The following is a 23928-nucleotide window of genomic DNA, read 5'->3' on the forward strand; positions in this document are numbered from 1 at the left end:
ATAGATAAAAGTTTCTCTTATCCTTCTACAGATATGAATGATATATTTTTGTTTTTAGATTTTGAAGTTTTCTCTTCCCCCTATATGGTATGCTTCCTTCAAGTTCCTTTTATTGCTTCATTTTGATCTCCATCTTTCCTGTTAGTGATTTTCCTCAAGTATCTGATGTCCTTGGGCCCTCACTTAAGAGTGAAGGTACAAGAAACAGATCAGAAGGTCTGAATTTGTGGATGGGGCATATTGGGTTTGGACTTCACAGTATCTGGTGTGGTTGGCCCATTTGATTAAGGAGTCTCAATGTCAGTATCTTTAGCTAATGAATTTTTGATGGCTTTCCATTTATGTAATGAATTTAACAATATACTAGGCACTGTTTCTGCTGACATGTAGCCTTCATGGAGTTGACATTTTAGTATTTTGAAGTCTTTTCCCATGGGCTCAGTAGATTTTAGTGAAAAGCTCCCCCAATCACCATCATTCTGGGGTCTCAATAGAAGATACCTTGGAGTCTCAGTATTTAATATTTCATTGAGTCTCTGTATCCATTTTCATAATCTCCTGTTTTCCTTTAATACTTCTTACTTCTTCCTCCAAGTATGCTTGGAATCTCCTAGTCTGGAGACTCTTTAGTTTGCCCTCTCCAAAGAATAAACCCGTCTTCTTTGTCAAGAGATGGGAGAGGGGAGCAGATGTAGAGTTTCTAAATGCTTTTAGGGCAATTTGTTTTCAGCACTACCATTCATGAGACACATTGGGTGTAAATCACATTGTTTCTATGCTGTTCTCACTCCTGATTTAGGATTTGTTTTCTCTGCTGTTTTAACAGAATGTTTATATTCCTCCACCAGCTTTCCAGCTTCCAAACTTTTGTTAGTTTCCTCTCCCTTTCTGTGTGTTGGGAGTTCGTGTCTTTTAAAAAAAAATCCTCTTAGTGTGATTTTATTAGTAGTAGGGAATTAGCAGAAAACAAAAGTATATATATTTAGTCTGCCTTATTTCATCTGTTTTGCCCTTGGCTGTATCTGACTAGTTCCAGAGATCTTCCATCCTCCACTTTTGGGTTTTATGTTATCTATATCAATGCTAGTGAAGAAAAGTAACTCCGGTTATTTAGAATGCCTTATTTACATCGTATTCATGGATGGATGGGGGCGGGGTGGCAGCCTGTATAAGCTAAGTTAAAACATTTCAAACTCGATGATAAAGCCACCCTGAAGATACAGCCAGACAGAACCCTAAAGCTGTCCAGCTTCTCAATCTTCACTATCCTGTAACTGAGCATTCCCTCTCAGTCTGGTGAAGAGGTAAACTATCCCTGAGCTTTCAGTCTAACACATTACGTCCCTAGAGCGAAAAATGATCCCATCAGTACTGTTTGTCTTGAAGGAGAGGCTAATTTAATAATTACAATAGTTGATTTACAACAGTGGTCCCCAACCTTTTTGGCACCAGGGACCGGTTTCGTGGCAGACAGACAAATTTTCCACAGACGGGAGGGGGTGCATTTCAGGATCAAACTGTTCCATCTCAGATCACCAGGCATTAGAGTCTCATAAGGAGCACGGAACCTAGACCTACCACATGCACAGTTCACAACAGGGTTTACGCTCCTGTGAGAATCTAATGCCATCACAAATCTGACAGGAGGCAGAGTTTAGGTGGTAATGCTTGCTCACTCACCCACCCACTGCTTACCCCCTGCTGTGCGGCCCGATTCCTAACAGCCACAGACCGGTTGGTTGGGAGACCCCTGGTTTAAAAGCTTGTTCTTAATGCCTTAATGGAGCATGGGAAGGAAATTTTAGACTTCCTGTCTTTTGGATACTTGCTAATAAGCTGGACTTGAGACCAACAATAAAGGAATAGGTAATGACACCTGATTGGTGACTGGACCTGAATACACGATGTTTGCTATGACCTACAGATGATAGAAAGTTGGAAGGTTTTAATTTGACTCCCTTTTCTTTGCCCATTTACTGCTAATAGTCTTATGTGCAAAATGAGGGATTGGACTAGATGATCTCTACTTCCCAGCCTAGTTGAGTAGATTACCAACAGCTAAGTTTACACTGCTGTGCCTAGTTTTCTTCTTTTGAAATGATTCTTGTTCAGTCCCAACTTTGCAAAATTCCTTTCTTTTTGACATATCTGTTTATATTTACATTTTCAGTTTTACTAGTTACTTGAGTTTAGCATTAGCAAGCTTCCATTATCCTAATAAACAGGAAGAATTCTGTCACTGAATATTTTATCTGCCAGGTTTGTTCTTACCAGTTACTTTAATGGCTCCTTAATTATTCCATCTTCTCATTAAATAGTGGGGTTTCTAGTTTGAGAGAGAAATGATTTTCTCTATGAATGTGTGTACACTGTGTGTGTGTGTGTGTATATATATATATATATATATAACATACATATTTTATGCATAAATGACATATGTATGTAATTTTTAAAAATCTGTTTAGGGCTTCAAGCAGCAAGCTCTTACAGTATCCACAGATCCTGAGCATCGTTTTGAGCTTGCTCTTCAACTTGGAGAGTTAAAAATTGCATACCAGTTAGCAGTAGAAGCAGAGGTATGTACTAATTCATGATTTTTCATAACTGATGGAAAAGTCAGTAGGTACTTCTATGTGTTTGGTATAATGTTTTGTTATTAAAGTTTTCCCAAATACAAATTAGTGGCTCATTTTGGTGAAGTTATTGTCTCTGGTATTTTTAAAAGATGTATTATGCTAAACTTTGCATAAATTGATTACATTGGAGATATTCTTAGCACTCTGTTTAAGAAAAATTGTTTTCATATCTTAAGTGAGATATATTTTGCAAGATAAGATGTAAAACAGTATGTAAACTAGTCTGGAAAGCCTAAGAGTACAGACATAGCAGTCATTTGCCAGAGTCTGAAACTAGCTAAAAATACATTGGTTTTGAAAAGGGGTTTTGAAAGACAGCCCAACCCCTTTGTCTTTTGGTATTGAATAGAGCAGGCAGTCAGAGGAGGACAGTGCTGCCTTGGTGGCACTCACCTTGAGCAACAGATGCTCTTAGCACATCTGGTCTAAATGTTTGAGCTAAATGAGCTGTTCAGGGAGACTCAAGTGGGAGAAAGGTTAATACCATTTTTGTAATATTTTTATAGATCTTTGTATATTGAGGCTCCCAATTGTGGTTTAAAACTAGCATTTATTGGTAAATTAATTTTGGATGTGCAAAATAAATTTTAGCTGTGTTAAGATCATCTAAACTTGCAGCATTTTGAGTTTTGAAAAGCTACAAGTGAGACATAATATTATTGTGAAATATTTAAAGACATAAACAGTTCTGTATGCTTTCAAAAAAGCGGTATTAAATCACTTGTTAAAATAATTGCAGTCTAATTACCTTAAAACTCCAGTGAGATGGTTTTACTTTTCCTGTGTAATTATAAGGTAAAATATAATGGGTTGATTATAATTATTCACACATCATTAAAATTTATTTAAATTCATTTTGTATATGTGAATAATTTCCATTTCCTGATTGTACATTTTAGCCATTCTTATTTTGATAGAGCCAACTTAAGCACAGCTCTCTCTATATATAAGTATCTTCCATTGTCCGCACAGTTAACAGAATAATGTTGGAAATGTAAATGCTTATTTCTAAAGATATTTTAACTTGGAAACTCTTTTCTTACAGTCAGAACAGAAGTGGAAACAACTTGCTGAACTTGCCATTAGTAAATGTCAGTTTGGCCTAGCCCAGGAGTGCCTGCACCATGCACAGGATTATGGGGGCCTGCTGCTTTTGGCCACTGCCTCTGGAAATGCTAATATGGTGAACAAGCTAGCAGAGGGTGCAGAGAGAGATGGCAAAAATAATGTGGCATTCATGAGCTACTTTTTACAGGGCAAGTGAGTATTAATTTAAAAGATTAATTAATTCTACACTGAGGATGGTTTTTGGAGAGGGATGTGAAGAATGAGCCCTAGAGAGAACTGATGAATGGCTAAATGGTGTTGAATAGACCGGGCAGTCAGAGCAGGACAGTGCTGCCTTGGTGGCACTCACCTTCAGCAAGAGATGCCTTTAGCACATCTGATCTAAATGTTTGAGCTAAATGAGCTGTTCAGGGAGGCTCAAGTGGGAGAAACGTTAAACACCTTTCTCAACAGTCCTGCCAGTTAATAATGGTGGAAGCATTTTATTTTATGATTGCAGCAGGCTATTGAACTGCTGTAGTAGGTACCTGAAGGGCAGGTGATTTTACCTAAATTGGATAATTTTGATCCATTTATGGCAAGAACAAAAGGGGATAAGTATGCCAGCTACTTTTAGATTTGAGCACACTATAAAGCAAAAAGATGTCTTGTATTTTTAAGTCTGAGTTAGCATAAACCAAATTATTTGGACATTAGTTGGCAGTATTATGAAATAAAAAACAAAAGTATTCTTTTTTTTTTGTTTGAGATGGAGTCTCACTCTGTTGTCCAGGCTGGAGTGCAGTGGCATGATCTCGGCTAATTGCAGCCTTTGTCTCCCTGGTTCAAGCCCTTCTCCTGCCTCAGCCTCCCAGGTAGCTGGGATTACAAGCATGTGCCACCACACCCGGCTTGGATTTTTAATAGAGACGGGGTCTCACCATGTTGACCAGGCTGGTCTCAAACTCCTGACCTCAAGTGATCTGCCTGCCTAGTCCTCCCAAAGTGCTGGGATTATAGGTGTGAGCCACCGCACCTGGCCTGAAAGTATTCTTTAACCTTCCCCTACATACTGATCGTTTGTTTACAATCCCATACTTCGCCATGGAACTTTGAATATGCACCCCATTGTATGTATGTGAATGTATTTATGAATTTATATGCCTGTAAGAATAGACCCCACTATTCCTTATCCATAATTCAAAAATCCAAAAATATTCTGAAAACATTTTATAACTGTTTTGATGGCAAGACTTGAGCTGAACTCTGTTTTCCTATTTTTAGTTGCTTTTATACCAACTTGGTACATTTTTATTGCATTTAACATTCCTGCGTAAGTACTGTTTGTGGCTTTTTCATGCTGAGGATGTGAGGTAATACATAGTATACATATGGTATCACCTTTCGAAAATCCAAGAAGTTCTGAATTCTGAAACACATTGTCCACTTCATAGAACTTGCACAGAAAAAAAATGAAATTAAAATAGAAGAAAAAATAAGACTTTGGTATTCTGCTGGGCACAACTGGCTTGTCTGGCCCTTCCCATGTTGGAGACACTGCCCTACATATTTGTCTTGTGGAACTGAATTTCTGCTGACATATATCCTTACGGCTTTAATATTTGCTAATCTAACCTGCCTTAACTCCTCTTGAAAGGCCCCTTTAGGTTCTTAGGAATTATTAAAATTAAGTAGATTCAAAGTAGTCAGGAAAGCTGTCTTATCCCTCATACCCTTGGAGTGTGTTATGTAACAACCATGAAAAGACAAGTGACAGAAATGAGATGTATGCGTGAAAATTGGGGAGATTTTTGGCTTTGCAACACTAAATTTCCTTTCTTTATGTTAAGTACCATTATTATAGTGTTTATTCTTGGTAACAGTAACTTTCCTTTTTAATGTTTAGGGTTGATGCCTGCCTAGAGCTCTTGATTAGAACTGGACGGCTGCCAGAAGCTGCGTTCCTGGCCCGAACTTACTTACCCAGTCAGGTTTCAAGGTACAGACTTTTAATTTTAGGAAGAAATGTTTCCAATAAAAAGAGAGCAGACTTACTTAGTCTCTGTTCGGTTCCATGATGTCTATAATAGGGTAGTGAAACTCTGGAGAGAGAATCTCTCAAAAGTCAATCAGAAAGCAGCAGAATCTCTTGCTGATCCAACAGAGTATGAAAACCTATTCCCTGGATTAAAAGAAGCCTTTGTTGTGGAAGAATGGGTGAAGGAAACACATGCTGATCTGTGGCCAGCCAAACAGTACCCACTTGTCACGGTGAGTGGCCAGGATGTCAAGCTTCATTTATTGTAACTACAGGGTGGAAGTACATTCATGACTTCAGATTTTGAACTGCAGTAAGTACTTTTTTTAAAATTAAGAGCTGATATCTGGGATTTAGGCCAAGTTCATAGGTAAATTATGATTTCAAAATATCTCATTTTATCATTGCTTTATTCTCCGATAGCCAAATGAAGAGAGAAATGTCATGGAAGAGGCAAAAGGCTTTCAGCCCTCAAGATCTACAGCTCAACAGGTCAGCAGAGTACTTCATGTGATAAATTTGGTGAGATGGTTCACTTTTAAACATCATCTCCCACTTCCTAATTCTGATCATCCTTCTCTTGGGGGAAAACTTTAAATTCCTGAGTAAATTCCCTTGTCTTCACATATATCTTCACTTGGGGTTTCAGGAACTTGATGGGAAACCTGCTTCTCCTACTCCAGTTATTGTGGCCTCCCACACAGCCAACAAAGAAGAAAAGGTAGGTCAGACATCATACTCAAACCTCCCTCTACCCCATCCTCCTCCCCATCAATATTTGGAGAATACATAGGCCTCTGTGGTTTAAGTGACAGAATCAAGTTTCAGAGCAGGGGCTTTGAAATGGGAAGATGCTTTTCTTGACTATTAAGAAAATTTTAGTTCCCACTTTGGATCGTGAACCCACGGATAACTTCCCTTTAACAGTACTGTAAAACTTAATTACCCTCTTTTGTTTGCAGAGTTTACTCGAACTAGAAGTAGATTTGGATAATTTGGAATTAGAAGATATTGACACAACAGATATCAATCTGGATGAAGATATTTTGGATGATTGACTGTAATGCTTTCCATTTACCTGACTAAAAAGATTATTATTATATATAGGTATTGATTGCTACCCTGACCACAGTGCTTCGGACTATGAGACATTTCTTACATTTTTATATGTAAATACTGTGGACCACTGGGAGCATAATGCCCACATCATCTTAAGAAGAGTTTATGTGCAGCATTTAAATCACTGTGTATTCCTTGTTAACTAAAACAGACATGGGCTTTGATTTTTTTCATACTATGAGACCGTATCTCATAAAACCTTTTGAATTTATGGAAGATACTTTTGTTTCCTTTCTCAGTAATGAAAATAGGCTTCTAGTTTTAGAAGGCTGAGCCGAAACTACACCTTGCCTAGGGATCAGCCCCACTCTTTTCTTTCTTTGCATAACTAAATCTGCATTTTCAAATGCTGTCAATCATATTTTTCTTAGAGCTGAATATCCATGCTGTAATTCTCTAAACCCTTTTTCTTGACTTCATTGCATCATTCCACAGGTCTTGCCCCAATTTTATCTAGCAGCTACCCATTTCTGGAGTCAGGATGTGAAACCTCTGTTCCTCTGACCTCATTAAGCTGGGGTCTGTCTAAATTACCATCTACCCTATTTGGTAACACACACCAAAAAAACCATACTTTTTAACTGCATACTCATCTAACATGATTCAAAAAATTCATAACCAGGCACTCAAATATCCTTGTAGCCTAGAAAAGTGAGTAGGGTAACAATTTTTGCTTTCTAGGGAGAACTACAAATTGATACCTTTTAATCTGGCAATTTTTTAACATTTAACTCAATATTAACAGAGAAATGTAGTCAGTATTTAGTAAAATAAATGTATTTTTAAAATATTTTTAGGAAGCTGCAGAATGGCGACTGAGTGCTTCTTGATAAGTTTGCAGTGTTAGTTCTATATAGGCTCCGTTCTGTGCTTCTGTTTTTGCAAAGACCTGTTTAAATTAAAAAGTAAAGTAAACAATAGGACATATGCTATTTATAAACTTTTTCAGTTTTAAGACATCATTAGCATTTCTGTAGTAGCAAAGAGTCCTACTTAAAAAGGTCTTTCAAATTTCACAATTTTTCCCCTGATTATACACTAATAAACACACATGGACAGAAAAACAATATCCAACACATTTCAAGCAATACTAATTCTAAACACCAGAGGGATCCAATTAAGACCCTGACATTGTATTAATATTAATACTTCCTGCTAGATCAAAACAAAAACCATTAGGTTAGAGAGAAATCTGGAGGCTAAGAGTTACCAAACTGATTTTTCACTTTAAAGAATATTTTCTCCAAAAACATTGTACTTTATCAGGTTCATAAAGAAAATCAGTACTGTGGTTTCTCTACTCTTCTTCCTAGGATGTCATCACAGGTCATTGTTTCCTTAGTAAAACTTACAACTGTTTTGCAGCATGCAAACAGTATTACCAGGATAGAAGCCAGTTCCACAAAACCACGTATATTCTGAGTATTAGAAGAGATGAAATTATACAATCTCCTCCCCTTCCCTTCCTGAAAAAATCATCTCAACTCAGCATTTACAGATAAATGTATATAAGCCCATGGTTTTGAGAGGTGTGCAGCTCCAAAATGACGGACAGTACAACTAAGGCTTGGTGATATACAAGCATCACACTCTCCACTTCTTGACACATGCCCATTTCCCCCAATGTGATGTGACCACACAAAGACAGGAAGCTGCTCTGGGGGACATGTGCTACTTAGTCCTCTACCCTGTCCTGCTGGTGACTTGAACACCTCAGATGCAGCTCAGCCCCAGTACTCCAAAGAACAAGGGGGCTGCTCCCTGCACTGTCGGAACTTCTCTGGACTCCAGCTGCTAGCACCACGTCACTCAACCTACTTTACTGCACTCTAACCCCCTCCCCTGTTTCTGTTGTCCAGGCTGAAGAAATAGGGGGACAAATCATACTGATGTTTTCAAGACCACAAATGTCCCATATTCACAAATCTGTTTAGTTACCATTAATTATGACCCAATTCTGAATTTTTCCCAATTCCATTACTACCACAAAACAACCAATATGGAAAAAACAACTTTACCTTGATTAAATTTATTCCCTCAGCAGCCTGATCCTTGGCCTCTTGAGCCGACTGGCCGTGTGGATGGAGTATGTGATACAGCTGGACCAAGCTGGTTGCATCATCGATTCTGAGAACAAAAGAGTTTAATATTATCTAGGGGTTTTCTTCATTTGATTCACAGTCCTGTAAAAGTGTGTGCCAACTTCAAACTACATTTCAGACTTTCCTCAGGCTGGGGGTATTGGGGAAGGACCTTCACTTTCACAGTTTCAAAAGCATTTTCAGGGAAATTGACTAATTTAGGCCTCACACCAACTCCGTGAGGCAGGTAGGGCAGGAGTCACTGCAGGAAGTGTCCAATTTATGAAAGTGAATATATTCCAAATGTGGCTATATTCTTTTTGGAAAAAGAGCATCATTTCTCACAGAAACAACATTCCTAATGGTAGATTATTTCCACGCCAGCTCACTTCACCAGCATGTAATAGTCTAACCCAACTCAGAGGACAGAAATACAGCTTCATCCCACATAAGCAGGAGGGTGGTGGTCACAGGGAGCTCAAAGTCACTTGCCTCTAAGTGACATCTGCTAACAGAGACAAATGCCTCTACAAGAGCCCCCCTAAGGTTCCAAGGAAAGACTTTCAGGCCACCATACTATTCACAGGAACGGATTAGTAAAATAACTAGCATCCTAGTGAAGCAAATTTGAAATCATACACACACATCAGACAAAAAGGAAAATTGGGTTCTACATCAGTAATCTGTCTAACTTCAGCATGACACAACTACCTATGAAAAAGCCAGAACAAGAATTCAGTTATTCTGGTTTATACTTCTCAGAAATGTATAAACAATTTTTACCAACATTAAAACTTTCCTAGCAAAACCAAACAATCACTTCTCACACAGCTGACACTTTCCCACCATTTGCCGTCTCATCACTGGAGGGCATATAAGAATAACATGCAAAATGCTTGTGCTCTTGAGGCTCTGCTATATACACTAAGTGAACTACTGGCTTCCAGTTGGGAATGGAGGGCTGAGGACACCCTAATTCAGTGCTTCCGCAGCTAGCACTCTGCAGCCTTCCCTGTGTTCCCCTTACCTGAGCTGGGGGATGAAGGGCCGGGTGACAGTGGGAGTAAGTATAGAATTCCTCAAGCCTTGGAAGCCTTAGAGAAATGCTCTGGGCTTATCCTGAGGCTCATGTACCCTAAAGGCCATCCCTTGGGAAAACAGAGCTGTTGGTATAGTAAAGCTTTTCAGGGGGGAAAAAATAAAAAATGTTCATTACAAATCTATTGTGCTTGTTATAATCTAACAAAGTCTACTAAATGTAGCAATGAAATATCTCCCCAATAAAAAATTAAAATTCCCTTTGGAGCTTAGGCGTGTGGCCCTATAAACAGCTTAACTGGATTGCTACCTGTTGGTATGTTCAGGGCTTCATTAGGTTCATGCTGAAGTATAATGCCTGTGCCTCACAGAACAATTTAAATTTAGCTTAACACCCCACCCATACTTCAAGAGCAAATAAATTATATTTCAAAAAGATTTTAAAAGAATCTCAATATAAAAACTAACAGTGGGACTTGAGTCTGAATAAATGTCTGCAGAATCCTAATTCTTGCCTGAGCTTCATTCAGTGAGGATATGCACCCTCTACTGTCCAGCCTGGGATTTGCAGTAAGCTCACTGATCTGTTCAGAATGACCACAGGAGGGCCTTTACCTAGGAACAGCAAGAAAAGCTAAGTACCCAAACTTCCCTCCCAGTAAGCATGAATTGCTTCAGATGTAAAGCTTACATGTGATGAGCAATATCACTATAATATCATTTATTAATACATTCCAATAAGAACTTTAATTTCAAACATTTCTGTATTGCTCTAATTTTTTATAAGAACATACTGTTTTAATAATAAAACAACTTCAGAATGATTAAACTCAAGAAATTTTATAAGTGGAAAATTCATTCACAGGAGATAATGCACATGAAGGCAAGTCACTTGAGCATTCCCATCACCACAGCCCCAATTATGGGGTATGAAGGTGTATTTCTGCCCTCTGATTATATTGCACTACATATGCTGGTGAAATGGGCATTAGGAATGTTGTTTCTATGAGACATGATGCCCTTTTTCCAAGTATGGGCTGTATTTTATTCTGAAGATAGGTTCTGTGGAACTTTCAGTTCTACATGCCTTACCTTTGTGTATATGGTTTGTATTACATGTTAGTATACTCTGGGAGTCAAAAACTAACAGTCTGACGGTGGCAATAATCTCAAAACTGTCTTGTAGTTCAGACTTTTGAGTCCAGCAAGGGCTTTTTGTAGAAAGTTGATTTTCTTACTACAGCCATGCTACTTCCTTGTCATTTTGGCCTTCCTAATTCAACTGATAGAAAGATGCTCAAAAACTATTTTCTCTTCAGTTTTATTACAAGTTGTATTATTATTTCCAGCTAGAAGCCTGGGAGCACACCAGCTTCATGCTAAAATACAACAGATACTTTTTTGTTTCACGCTACTCGGAAAAGCAGCTTTTTTGATGCCTTAAAAATCTTGTAAAAGCAAGGGTATCAAAAGTATTTTCATAAGTTAAAGGATGGTGTTTACTGAAAAGCCCTAGAAATAGTTCTACCAGAAAATAACCACAGAGTTTATTTCTACTTCTTTACATTTCCTATTTAATCCTCCTTTCAGAATCTGGAAAGTTCACCAACCTAGGAGCATTGGTGACCTCAGGATAAGTTATTATTGAGGGTTTACAGTACAGATCCAAAGCCACTTACTCTTTCAAGAGTCTAGCACTGTTTTTATGAAAGCAAAAACTAGGAGAGCTAGGTTATACTAAAAGAAAAAATCCATAAACTGAGGTAAGCAAGCACTAGACAGTACACTGTTATCATTGGAAAAATACCATAGCTTAAAAACAGATGAACTGTTAGAGCAATAAGAATGATTCTTTCACTTACTAAGATCATACTTACAAATCTCTCTGAATCTGGTCAATCAGCAAACCATCAATCTTTTTATTATTTACAAAATACCACACCATTCCACCAAAGTATCTTGTTGAACGTAAAAGGTCATATTTTCCGTGTTTATCTATATCTTCATAGGTCTTGTGATGAACCTATCCACATAAAATGCAACTTTTCAGAAACATGAACATAAAAAGAAGTATGCAGCATTATTCAACATACACTGATTAGCATGAGTGCTGCCCAAGCAAGTAAAACCACGTCTACTTACAGTTGCCTCCATATCATTAACCAATAGGTATAATTTAAACCATTCCTAGTACAACCCACCTTAGGGGGGAAGGAGGATTCTACTGAAAAAGAATTTTGGCCAGGCATGGTGTCTCATGCCTGTAATCCCAACACTTTGGGAGGCTGAGGTGGGAGGACTGCTTGAGCAGTCCTCATCTCGAGGAAAATTTTTAAAAAAATTAGTTGGGCATGGTAGGCCACGGAATAAGACCCTGTCTTTAAAAAAATAAAAAAGAGAAGAATTTGTCTAAATGACAGCAAGTCTGTGCCTTCTCTACTGTAGAAGTATGTGGCAGCCTGGAGCAAGATACCAAACATTTATAGCCATATTAATTACTTTTTGGCAGGCCAACTATAATTTATTAAGCACCAATTATGCATATAGAGACCACTGGAAATAATGTAGGGCCCACTTCTTGGTCACTATTGGAGAAAATAAATCAAGAATATCTTTTCACTACTCTCCCTTTCCCCTATGCCTCCCATCAACTACCCTATTCTACCAGCTAGCCCATTCCATCTTACTAAAAGTCCTTCAGTCCTCCTTCCAGATTGGTCTTCTTAAATGAAGGTTCTGATGGGGGCATTCCTCTGTTCAAAAGGCTTTCAAAGGTCTGCTGACTGAATTCCAGATTCCTCAGCCTAGCATCTGAGGTCACCTATGATGTGGCTGCATCCACCTTCCTAGCTTAATCTTGAATCACTCCCCTACATATACATGGCATATACAAGCAAACCAGATCACTAGCCATTTCTCAAGCCTCCTTTTTTCCTGCCTGTTGCTTATACTGTTCTCTCTACCTGAAACACCTCACCCAACTCCACCTGCCACAACATTTCCTGCACTTCTAGAACCCTCCTTAACACCCCATGAAGGCTTTCTTCAAAGAATTTGTAATCTTCTCTTAATGTCTAGCATTTTAGGCCTGAAGAGATAATTATCTGTATACGTACTAGCACCTTTCCCCACAGCCATATCTGGACTGCTGGCTTTGGCACAGCATACCCTATCCTAGTTCGTGGCATCACCTATACACCAAAACAATACCTTACATATAGAAGGTACTAATGAATACTTACTGAGCTGTAAGACAAACACACTGTACTTTGGGAAAAGTTTAGTAAATAATTTGATTCCTATATGGTAAACTTTTTAAAAGAGAATAGACTTTGTCATCAAACTTGGGTTATCAAACTACCCTACCACTTAGTAGCTATGCAACTTTCAGCAAGCTACTTAACTCTACAAGCTTAAATTCCCTCATCTTTAATCAAGGGTGGTTGTGATGATAAAATATATATCTGGCACACATCTGTACTCAACAGATTTTCAGGTATTTCTCTTCCCTTTCCCCTGTATCAAAACTTATAACCAAATTCGTTGAGCTACATTAAAAATCAGACTCATAACCATACTTAAGCCTACATTTTAGAAACTAAAATATACTCACCTTGATATACTCAGCGGAATCTGGCTCAAACTGGGCAAAGCAGAGATTGAGGACATCAACATGCCTGTCCTGACTATACATAGTCTAAAAACCACACAGCAGAGTTAGCATCACATGAGAACACTGAAGTTCAGCACCTGTCCTGATGCCATGACAGGCCTGCCCACCCACATACTGGCCACTCTGTGCTCATGAAGAAGCATAAAGAAATAACACAGGCTTTGTAATTGTCACACCTAGATTCAAATTCCAGCTAAGCCAATTAGGAGAGAACCCTAGTACAACCCATCTTAGGTGGGAAGGAGGATTCTATTAAGAAAGAAGTCAGCTGGGTGTGGTGGCCCACACCTGTAATCCCAGCACTTTGGGAGGCGGAAGAGGGTGAATCATGAGGTCAGGAGATCAAGACCAGCCTGGCCAACATGGTGAAACCCCGTCTCTACTAAAAATAGAAAAATTAGCCAGATGTGGTGGCGGGCACCTGCAATCCCAGCTACTCGGGAGGCTGAGGCAGGGGAATCGCTTGAGACTGGAAGGCAGAGGTTGCAGTGAGCTGAGATCCCGCCACTGCACTCCAGCCTGGGCGAAAGGAGCGAAACTCCGTCTCAAAAAAAAAAAAAGAAGTCAAGTTACCATTAGAAATGTTTATCTGGATCAAGGCACAAAGCCAACTGGTTCTACAAATAAATTGCCGCCACTGGCTCTAAAATATAAAACCTAAGTCACCTTACCCTAAGATTTTCTTCCTTGAAAATTATTGGTGTCAAAACTTTACGACCTTCTTTTGGGAAATAAATTTGTATCATCCGGTCCCGTTCTTCCCAAGAGGCTTTGCGTAGTGTGCCACTTGGTTCTCTAACGACAATAAAACGCTCCTAAAATAGAAAAACATAATCAAGGATGCGTTTGTGAGGACTTATTTTTATTTCCTGTGTCCCACTAAGGCCATTATAAGAATAATTTGCAATCAACAATATAAAATGCAATCATGCATATGAGTTCAATGATAATTTTAAACCTCAAAGACTTGGCAAGGTTTGATACTTCACTAATCACTGCTGTGCATCTGACAATCAGAAATCTAAAATGAAAGTATTCAGTAAGTACCAACTATAGTGCTAACGTGAGTTCGATACAAAAAAAGCTAAGCTGAGATTCATCTATATGCATTTTAGAGGAAAGAAGTGCTATGACCTTTCCAAACTTTCATGTCTCTACCCCAAAGTCTCATCTAAACAGATTTTACTACTTTATGATCTATGTTTAAAGTCCTTGGGATAAAAGGAAAAAACCCAAGAATGGGGAGTCTTACTTCTACACTTCTATGATTTCTCATATTGGCATGAGACGTAAACATGTCTGAGAGGCTGTCTGGTCCACCTGTCTGGTCACTTCGCTCTTCCAACTGCCAAGTCCCAGGCCATGGGATCACTTCCTCCTCTAAATTCTACCTACTTTTTATACCATTCAACTGGAAATTTATGCTGGGCAAGATTTTTGGCACCCCTCAGATATTACTGTATAACTGGAAAAGGGCAGGAAATGTGTATTATAATTTTTTGCAATACCCAGAGTGGCATATATGGAGCTTCGCACACTGCTGATAATTGATACACACCTGATTAATGTATAAATTAACCAAACGGTACTGACTCTCAACTTTTCAGAGGTGTAGGAGTCTCTAAATATGTTCTCAAGATAACATAATTAAAACTTTCATCAACAGTCAATCGGGAAAAAAAGCACATGCCAACGTAATACAATTTTTCCTCAGAAGGATTTTGGTAATTTGAGAAACCTGAATTCCAAGTTCCTTTCTCCCTTTCAAGTTACAAAATGCTTCCCAACCAGCCTTCATAGCACTGCAAACATATATTAAAGCATCACAAAACAAAAACTGTAATTAAAATTGAAACTCTGTGACTCATGTTCATTATGTCAAGTATACAGATGGCTGGTGTTGAACATAGCTCAAATCATTTTCTAACCATAATCATGTATAATAAAAGATTAATGTGGAGTGGACCTTCTCCCAAACTCAGCCTTCTATAGTGTTCTAATGTATTCTGTGGGCTGAACTGTAAACTACTCTCTTTTTATTCTTTACTTGCAAAGGCTCAAATACAAAACTGATATATTTCTAAAATGCCAGAGTGTTCTTTTAAATTTGCAATCAAGGAAAGAGGAGCCAGAGAATAACAATCACAACAGAAGAAGTGTTGATGCCTGAAAATTATCTGAGAAACATCTGTCATTCTTACTGAAAATTCTGGAAAGTGAAAATCCTTTAGGATGTCTGAGTTTCTTGGCATCATCAAGGAATTTATAGGACAGAAACATTCTATCTTCTCAAAAAGCTTCAGCTAAAGAAATCCGTCTAACTTAGGCAAAAAGAGTCTCCAGATTCCATTGCCTTGTAGATTTTTATCCATTTGTGGTTTGGGATGGGTTTCTGTCTGTATCTGTGTACCCCTTGTTCTGCCTCAGCACATCTGGAATCTGGAAAATATTGTGCCTATTATCTGCTGAGAAATGGTAGCATCATGACATGGGGCTGGTCTGCATTTCTCATTCCTCTTATAGTGTATCTTCCAGAAGGGTCTCACCCAGTCAGAGGAAATCTGGTTTGGACGCATCCGAGACAGCCAGGTCACATCATCTCTCAAGCCCTTCTCCACATGGTATTTCAAACAAAGATCACTTTGCAAGTAGACATATACTCACCCGGTGTGGTATGCTATATGATATATCAGTAAACACATATTTGGTTGTTTCTGTTCCTTCCAAAATCGTATCTTCAGCTAACACATCATTTATTGGTACTCGCTCTTCCAGAACCGGTGGCATTTTTAATCGTACTTTAGCTGCCTCAACTGCCTGTCTTGTAGCCTAATGAAAGAAAATATTAAGGAAAGCCACAAGGTTACATAACAGAAGGATCATCTGACAAAAGCAGATACTAATAAAAAATGCAAAAAACTTCAAAGAAAAGAAGCTGTAGCCACAAATCAGTGAGTAAAACACCAAACCTGGATTTGTGAGCCCTGGCCTTTGCCTCTGCGATGTGGCTGAGACCACCAGCTATAGGCTCAACCATTATCAAAACCACAAAGGAATGCTTTGAGCAAAGCCAGGCTACAAGAGCTGCTAGAAACAGAATAAAGGAATGCAGTTTTTGGGTGCTTACTATGTGCCAGATACTGTTCAAATAGTCTCAATGTATTTGGCTCATTTAATGGCCTCAATTACCTTATGAGTTAGGTGCAATTGTTATCATCTACATTTTACATAAGAAAAACCAGAGGCACACAGATGTTAAGTAAATGCTAGGAAATTGCAGCACAGGTATTTGAACCTAGACAACCCAACTTCAAAGCCTATTCTCTTAACCACTGACTACACTGCTTCATGCCATACTGTTAACAGCGGTTACCTCTAGGAGGTGAAAAGGGGGACTTTTACTCTTCATGTAATCTACTACTGGAGAGAGAGATATATATTTTGCTGACTATAAATTACTTTTGAATCAGAAAGATGAGTATTAATGCTTTACGTATTCATACATCAAAGTGTTTTCCACAAAGCACTCAGTACCCATGGTACTGAGGAGGACACTGGTGCCTGGAAAACATCCTGTTTCCATGCAGGATCTCACAATATCCCCAAAGCTTCAGCTCCAAGGCAGATCACAGTAGATGTTTCTCCAGGAGGGAAGCTGGAGCAAGCAGGACAAAGGAAGGGTGCTCAGGCTGGCTTGAGAGGAGAGAGGATACTCTCTGAATACCCAGACCTGATCCATACGCCCTAGTCTGCTCAATTCCAGCCATGCTCCCTGCCCCTCTCTGGCTGACTACTCACATTTCTTTTCTCAGTCCTATGCCTGGTACTACCTTTCACCAGTGCCTATGGAAGAATAGCTATAAGCATCTGGAGGGGCCTCTAGAAATGTTGTTTAACCCCTTAAAGAAAGGTATTCTAACAATATTCCTGCATTCACGTACCTCTTCCAACTGTGCCTGAGTCATTAGCTTATAGGTTGGTGGCTTCAGTTCTTGTACAGCTGGTTTAAAAGTCTTCTGCAAGTTCAAGCCTGTCATTTTCGTGAGTATGCTTTGAACTTCCTCATCCATAAATGTAGGTTTCTTGGTCTCTGGGCTACCAGATTCTGCTAAAATGGACTTTAGTAAATAAGAAGCTGACAAAAACGACAAGCTAACAAGACCTCTAAATAGAAAAGTAAGTTAACAATAAAAAGCATTAGCACAATGTCTACCTTGGCACTGCAAAATGCTAATACCTATTGAGATGCATTCATTCATTTCTTCATTTAAGATTTACTGATCTTTCATTATGATGAGGAGATAGACTCAGTCTCTGCCAAAACGACAGGCTATTAGAGGAAGTAACAGGAATAAAGTAATGTAATAACTGTAATGGTTGCTGCCACTTACAGAGTTGTCTCCTATATGGCAGATATAACATACATTTTCAGGAATGCTTATAACCACTCACAAAATAGGTACTGATAAACCCAATTTCATAAATGAGGATGCTGAAGCCTACTGAAAGACAACTAGCTATTAAGTGATAGAGTCAAAATTTAAACCAAGGTTTGTCTGGTTCTGGATCCTAGATAGTTTCCAATTTATCATAGTGCTCCTCGGTATAAGTGGGAGGTGTGGGGAGACATAATGTGAGAGGTATGGTATACAGGAGAGGTATGGGGCTTGGGTGATTGCAGAGGAAGAAACTCAGCATAGCCTGAACTAGGGATGGGCATGACAGGGTCAAAGAAGGCGTCCAAAGAGCCTAATCATGGCAGAGAAAAAAGGGAGGGAAAGTCTAGGCTAAGAGATTGCAGCTAGGAAAGAGAGACTTGGTTCACTGGACATGATACTGAAGAGGCCATGTGGTATCATGGAAGAGCCTTTGACATAAGCAGAGAATCAAATCTTAGCTCTTCCTCATGCAGTTTGCCTACTGCTTTGCCTAACTTCTACTTCCATTTCCATTAGCAAAAAAGAAAAAGTCATTTGTTCCTAGTCACCTCTTCCTCTCCCAGTCCTACAAATGTTGGTATCCCTACAGATTCTGAACGATGTCCTTTTCCCCCTTCTCAGATTCCTACTCGATGATTTCTCCTATCCTCCCGTGACTTCAATTACCTTTATATGCCAGAAACTCTAAAATCTGAATCTCCTCCTGTGACTTCAATTACCTTTATATGCCAGAAACTCTAAAATCTGAATCTCTAGGTGAAGATCACCTTCCATCCAATTACCCAAGCTCTCTCATGTACTTGAATACTGCCAAGTCAGAACCCATCAACTTTCCCTTGTCTCAAACCTGCATTTTCTACTGTTCCCTATTTCAGCATCATCCAGCCAGAAATCTTAGTCATTCCTAAATTCTCCCTGATCCTCCAGATCTAGCCAATAGCAATAGTAATAACAATAGTAATCAAATAGCTGTAGTAATAATAACAGTAATTATAAGAGCTACCATTTATTAGCTATTTACTACATGCCAATACTGACTGAAGTACTTTACACATTCAGCCCATTTAATACAACAACCCATGAGGTAAACACTACGATTATCCCCATTTTACAAAAAAAAAAAAAAAAAAAAAACACCGGCAGAGAATATACTGATTGTTTGCCTTCATAAATCTCATTTTAATCCTCCATTTCCCACTGCCACTACTCTAGTCAAGGCCATCCTCATCTCTTGCATCAGCCTCCCTTTCTCCATTCTGGCCCCACTACAGATCATTCTCCACAGAGCAACCAGAGTAATCTCTTTAAAATGTAATCAAGATTACTCCCAAGCTTAAAATTCACGAATGGCTTCCAACATCATTTAGAAAAAATGTTAAGGTGGTCTGCTTACTTACACTATGTCTCTCACTAAGTGATGTGCTCTATGAAGACCAGAACCTTGTGTAATACTCATCTCTGGCACCCAGGGTTCCTTAGGGTATCCAGCACACAGCAGGTGCTCAACACTACTCTCTCCTCAGTCTCACCGATTCGTTCAGCTTTAGTTACCATTTTTACTCCGATGTTCCTCACTTTATATCTAACTCCCTACTGAACAGTTGACTCTCAAAGTCACCTCAAATTTAATGTGTCCCAAATAGGTTTAATTCTGCCTCCTTTCTCATCTCCTGATCTCATCTACTCCTGCACTACCCCCCGCCCCAAAATAACGGTTCCAACAATTAATCTTCTCCATCTTGGTGTAAATGGGACAAACCTCTATTCCAGTCAAAAACTTAAGAAACAATCTTAATTTGTCCCTTTAAACTCATATCCAAAGCCTTAATCAAGCCTTATCAATCCTACCTCCAAAATGGGTTCCCAAATATCTGTGCTCAGTCTCATTTCTAGACATCTGCTATTGTCTCTTATGCTTGAGAAGCTTCTTGCTTTCTCCTTAGCATGGCTAACCAGCACTCGCTTTGGTCATATTTGCCAGGAACCCTTCCCTGACCTTCCAATCTAGTTTGAGTGCCTCTCCTGTGTGCGTCCCCTATCACAGCTTGGGTCACACTGCACTGCCAATTCCCCATGGACACGAGTTCCCATAGGGAAAGGTCTGTGTCAGTCTTAGTTTGCCATATCCCACAGGGCTTAGCACAGTACTCTGCAAGGAGCGGAACTGAGGCACTGTAGCTGAGTGAGTGAACGAATGAACAGATATGCAGGTGATGACAAACTCCACAGGTACAGAAGGAAGACAGCTGAATCTGAGGAAGCGCTACGACACGTGTCGCAGGGGCTAACGCGTGGTTTTCGCCTGCCAGAAACAGGATCTACGTCTCCCAGAAGAACGCCCCAGCGAAAAGTCCGGAAAGTCACTTACCGGCCTCGGAGCTGAACCGGCAACGTGGCAGCCCCACCTCGAAAGAGCAAGGTAGCGGTTGGAGCAGGCCACCGAGCCAGGGCTGCATTCCAGCCCGGAAACAGACCCTTTCCACGCCTGGAGAACCCCTCAGGAGGTTCCACAGCGACACAGTGGTTCTGAGGGGCGCCATGATTATCAGAGGCCACTTGCACCGGAAGTAGCTGGGAGGGATTTCCGAGTCACGCCCGGTTCTTGCAGCATTCTGGGAAATGTAGTCTAGTTAAAGGCGGAAAGGGCTGGAAGTCTTCCGGGCCCTTGTAGATTGTTTCTTCTAAACCACTTATTCACAAGTAGACGGTGTTTATGTCCTTCCCTATGCATAAAGTTAAAACTTACACCTTTTTCCCTATATGCTCTTTTTCCTACCCGTTTCCACCGTTCTAAATAACAAATTTCCGGCCAGGCGCAGTGGCTCATGCCTGTAATCCCAGCAGTTTGGGAGGCCAAGGCGGGCGGATCACCTGAGGTCAGGAGTTCGAGATCAGCCTGGCCAACGTGGTGAAACCGCGTCTTTACTAAAAATACAACAATTAGCCAGGCATGCTGGTGGGTGCCTGTAATCCCAGCTACTCGGGAGTCTGAGGCAGGAGAATCGCTTGAACTCAGGAGACAAAGGTTGCAGTGAGCCAAGATCATGCCAGTGCACTCCAGCCCGGGTGACAAAGAAAGACTCTATCTCAAATAAACAAACAAACAAACACTCTAGCCTGGGTGACAGAGTGAGGCTCTGTCTCAAATAATTTATGTATTCCACTTCCTGCCCAAAACTTCTCCCCCATCCTCAGGTTTAAATCCAACTACTTTTTAAATTTCTCCATCCATACTGCTCACACGCACCCTAAATCTAACTTCTGATTCCAAGCCCCGATTACCACCACCACCACTTGCCACTGCCAATTCATAACACCTGATTCTCTGTCTCATTACTTACTCCTGTCCTTTATAGCCCGTTTTACAATCTGTTATTTTGTTATTTATCTGCTTATTTCTTTTTCTCACCCCATGAAGACAGTGACTCTACATATTTTATTGCAATATCACCTAGCCTAGTACATCTACGTGCACAGCAAACTTTTGTTGAATAAATGAATGATTAAATGATTCTTCATATTTTTTCCAACTATCCAGGATGTGCAGGTCTTATCTTTCTCTAGACTATAGATTGGTGCCTGTGCTAAGCACTTATCCCAAGGCCTGGCAAAACAGGGTGTTAGTAAACTCTTGTTTGAATTAGCTGAATGAATAGACTCACCTTCCAGCCTCACCTATTTTCCCGCAAGTCAGCATTAACATTAACCATGCTGTTTATGAACTCATTCCCTATTTGGGAGGGGAAGGGAGAGCACTAGGCTTGGTGCCTATTTAGGCAAGTCTGCTGCCCTGCACATCCCAATGCTTACACCTACATGATAGCAGGTGTCAGAGACTAGTGGTAGGATGAATGCAGGTGTCTCCCAGCCCATACCTTTCCTCTGAAAATCAACCCTCTACTTTCTTCCCATAGCTGAGAAAGCAGGCCTCAGTGGCTATGTTTTTCCTGTAAACATCCTCCTGGACACAGCTGATTGGACACTTAGTGCAGTATGAATGAATCCATTGGCTGCTGTATTAGCATTAGTTTCCTGTGACTGCTGTAACAAACTACCATAAATATTATGGTTTAAAATAACAGAAATGTATTCTCTCACAATTCTGCATGAGAAATCTGAAATCAGTATTACTGGGCTGAGATCAAGGGAGCTCTGCTCCCTTTAGAGTCTATCTCTGGGGAAGAATCTGCCCCTTGTTTTTGTCTCTTCCAATTTCTGATGACTGTAAGCATTCCTTTGCATGTGGCTGCATCATTTCAATCTCTGCCTCCATCTTCACATCAGCTTCTCTTCTTCTATTTGTGCCAAATCATCCTTTGTTTTCTTCTTATAAGGCTGTATGTGATTGCATTTAAGGCCCACCCTGATAATCCAAGATAATCCCCATTTTAAAATCTTTAACTTAATCACATCTGCAAAGACCATGTTTCCATATAAGGTAACATCCACAAGTCCATGGATTAGAGTGCAGTTATACTTGGGAGGAAGTAGGAGGACATTCTTCAGCCTACCACAGATGACCAGGCACCAAGCAGTTTTTTTCTCAGTAATTCAAGCTATGAGACATAGACTAGTTGATGGTGGAAGCTTGAAGTGAGTAACTAAGTATTTAGGGTTTGGGCTGAAGCAGCCTTTTTCAGCAATGTGCCTACTGATGAATGAGCAGGGAAAAGCCACTCTTCAGAGAAAGGCAGGAAAATGGAGCAGATCCTCAGAAGCAGAGATGGGAGAATATGTGTGGAGAGAGATGGAGAAAGGTGCTGTCTTGGCCAGAGAGCCTCCCACTTTCCTTTCAATGACGTCTTTTACTTGTGGTACAGTGAGTTTTACTGACATGGAGGAACCAAGATTCCTGGTTTAAGCTATGACCTTGGACAGATGCCCACATTTTTCAGAGCCTCAGTACCTCACCTGCAAAATGGGCATAATGACAATACTTATCTTGCAGACTTTGAGAATAAAGTACTTTCAGGATCTGATGTCCCGTGTTTCATAAAGATAGTGTGAGAAGGTTGTGTGGTGGCAAGTCAGTTACTTTGTTTTTTTCTTTTCGTTTTTTTTTTTTTTCTTTTGAGACAGAGTCTTTCTTACTTTGTCACCATGGCTGGAGTGCATTAGCATGATCTCAGCTAACTGCAACCTCTGCCTCCTGGACTCAAGCAATCCTCCCTCCTTAGCCTCCCAAGTAGCTAAGACTACAGGTGCACACCACCATGCCCAGCTAATTTTTGTGTTGTCCAGGCTGGTCTTGAACTCCTGGGCTCAAGCAATCTGCCCACTTCAACCTGTCAAAGTGCTGGAATTACAGGCATGAGCCACAGTGCCCAAGTCAGTTACTTTCTGAGGATGGTATTCAGAGGTACTTTGGTTGCAAGAAACAAATCTTTCCTGAGTAAAACTGAAATGGAAATAATTGGAAGGATACTGAATATCTCACAGAATTTAAGAAAAAGCTCAACAGCCAAGCCTCAAGAAGGACTTGAAAGATGGCAGCTCCGAGAACCCCAGAGGCAGGAACTCAAGAGATCTCTCCAGGAGGTTGCTGTCCTAATGGCTTGGTTCCAACTCCCTGCCTTCCATCTAATCTAAGTTCCTGGTGAGAGAGGCTGATTGGCCTGGGTGGGATCCTGTTTACCACTGGGGGTTGGGGAGCGTTGACCATCTGATTGACAGTCCCAAGGCTATCTGGCTGCAGCTACTGTTAGGATTCATTAGGTCATATCTTCAACAGCTCTGTGGAGCAAGGATGGTTTTCTATTATTTGTAAAACAAAAGCATAGTGATGCCTCAGTGGGGAGTGCCTTATACCACTCTCAGTGATTTAACAGGGTCTGGATTTGTGTTTTTTAAAAGACAT

General features: G+C 40.0%; 2 protein-coding genes across 4 annotated transcripts in view; one reads left to right on the top strand and one right to left on the bottom strand.

Annotated features, from left to right (window-relative positions):
• Window positions 1-7397, top strand: part of COPB2 (COPI coat complex subunit beta 2) — a 33879-nt gene extending 26482 nt beyond the window's left edge. Inside the window, exons 16-22 of one of the 2 annotated variants that reach the window (XM_033212497.1) lie at window positions 2466-2576; window positions 3682-3896; window positions 5590-5682; window positions 5774-5954; window positions 6145-6213; window positions 6365-6442; window positions 6684-7397. In XM_033212497.1, coding sequence (XP_033068388.1) covers window positions 2466-2576; window positions 3682-3896; window positions 5590-5682; window positions 5774-5954; window positions 6145-6213; window positions 6365-6442; window positions 6684-6779 — 843 coding nt within the window. In that variant the 3' untranslated portion in view covers window positions 6780-7397. The remainder of the gene's footprint in view (window positions 1-2465; window positions 2577-3681; window positions 3897-5589; window positions 5683-5773; window positions 5955-6144; window positions 6214-6364; window positions 6443-6683) is intronic. The other variant, XM_033212498.1, reaches the window with a different exon arrangement.
• Window positions 7398-7528: 131 nt separating this feature from the next.
• On the bottom strand, window positions 7529-20649 carry MRPS22 (mitochondrial ribosomal protein S22). 2 transcript variants are annotated; one of them, XM_033212499.1, is made up of 8 exons: window positions 20440-20649; window positions 17574-17740; window positions 16297-16461; window positions 14304-14447; window positions 13573-13656; window positions 11837-11982; window positions 8859-8967; window positions 7529-7729 (listed from the first exon to the last, which is right to left on the bottom strand). In XM_033212499.1, exons 1-8 carry the CDS (start codon window positions 20609-20611, stop codon window positions 7634-7636), a joined length of 1083 nt encoding a protein of 360 aa, XP_033068390.1. In that variant the 5' UTR covers window positions 20612-20649; the 3' UTR covers window positions 7529-7633. The 2 variants fall into 2 exon arrangements, with proteins under 2 accessions (XP_033068390.1, XP_033068391.1); XM_033212500.1 differs by having other exon boundaries at window positions 17574-17737; window positions 20440-20634.
• Window positions 20650-23928: the final 3279 nt, after the last annotated feature.

This window comes from Trachypithecus francoisi, unplaced genomic scaffold, assembly GCF_009764315.1.
Source record: "Trachypithecus francoisi isolate TF-2019V2 unplaced genomic scaffold, Tfra_2.0 Lachesis_group0, whole genome shotgun sequence".
NCBI classification, from domain to species: domain Eukaryota; kingdom Metazoa; phylum Chordata; class Mammalia; order Primates; family Cercopithecidae; genus Trachypithecus; species Trachypithecus francoisi.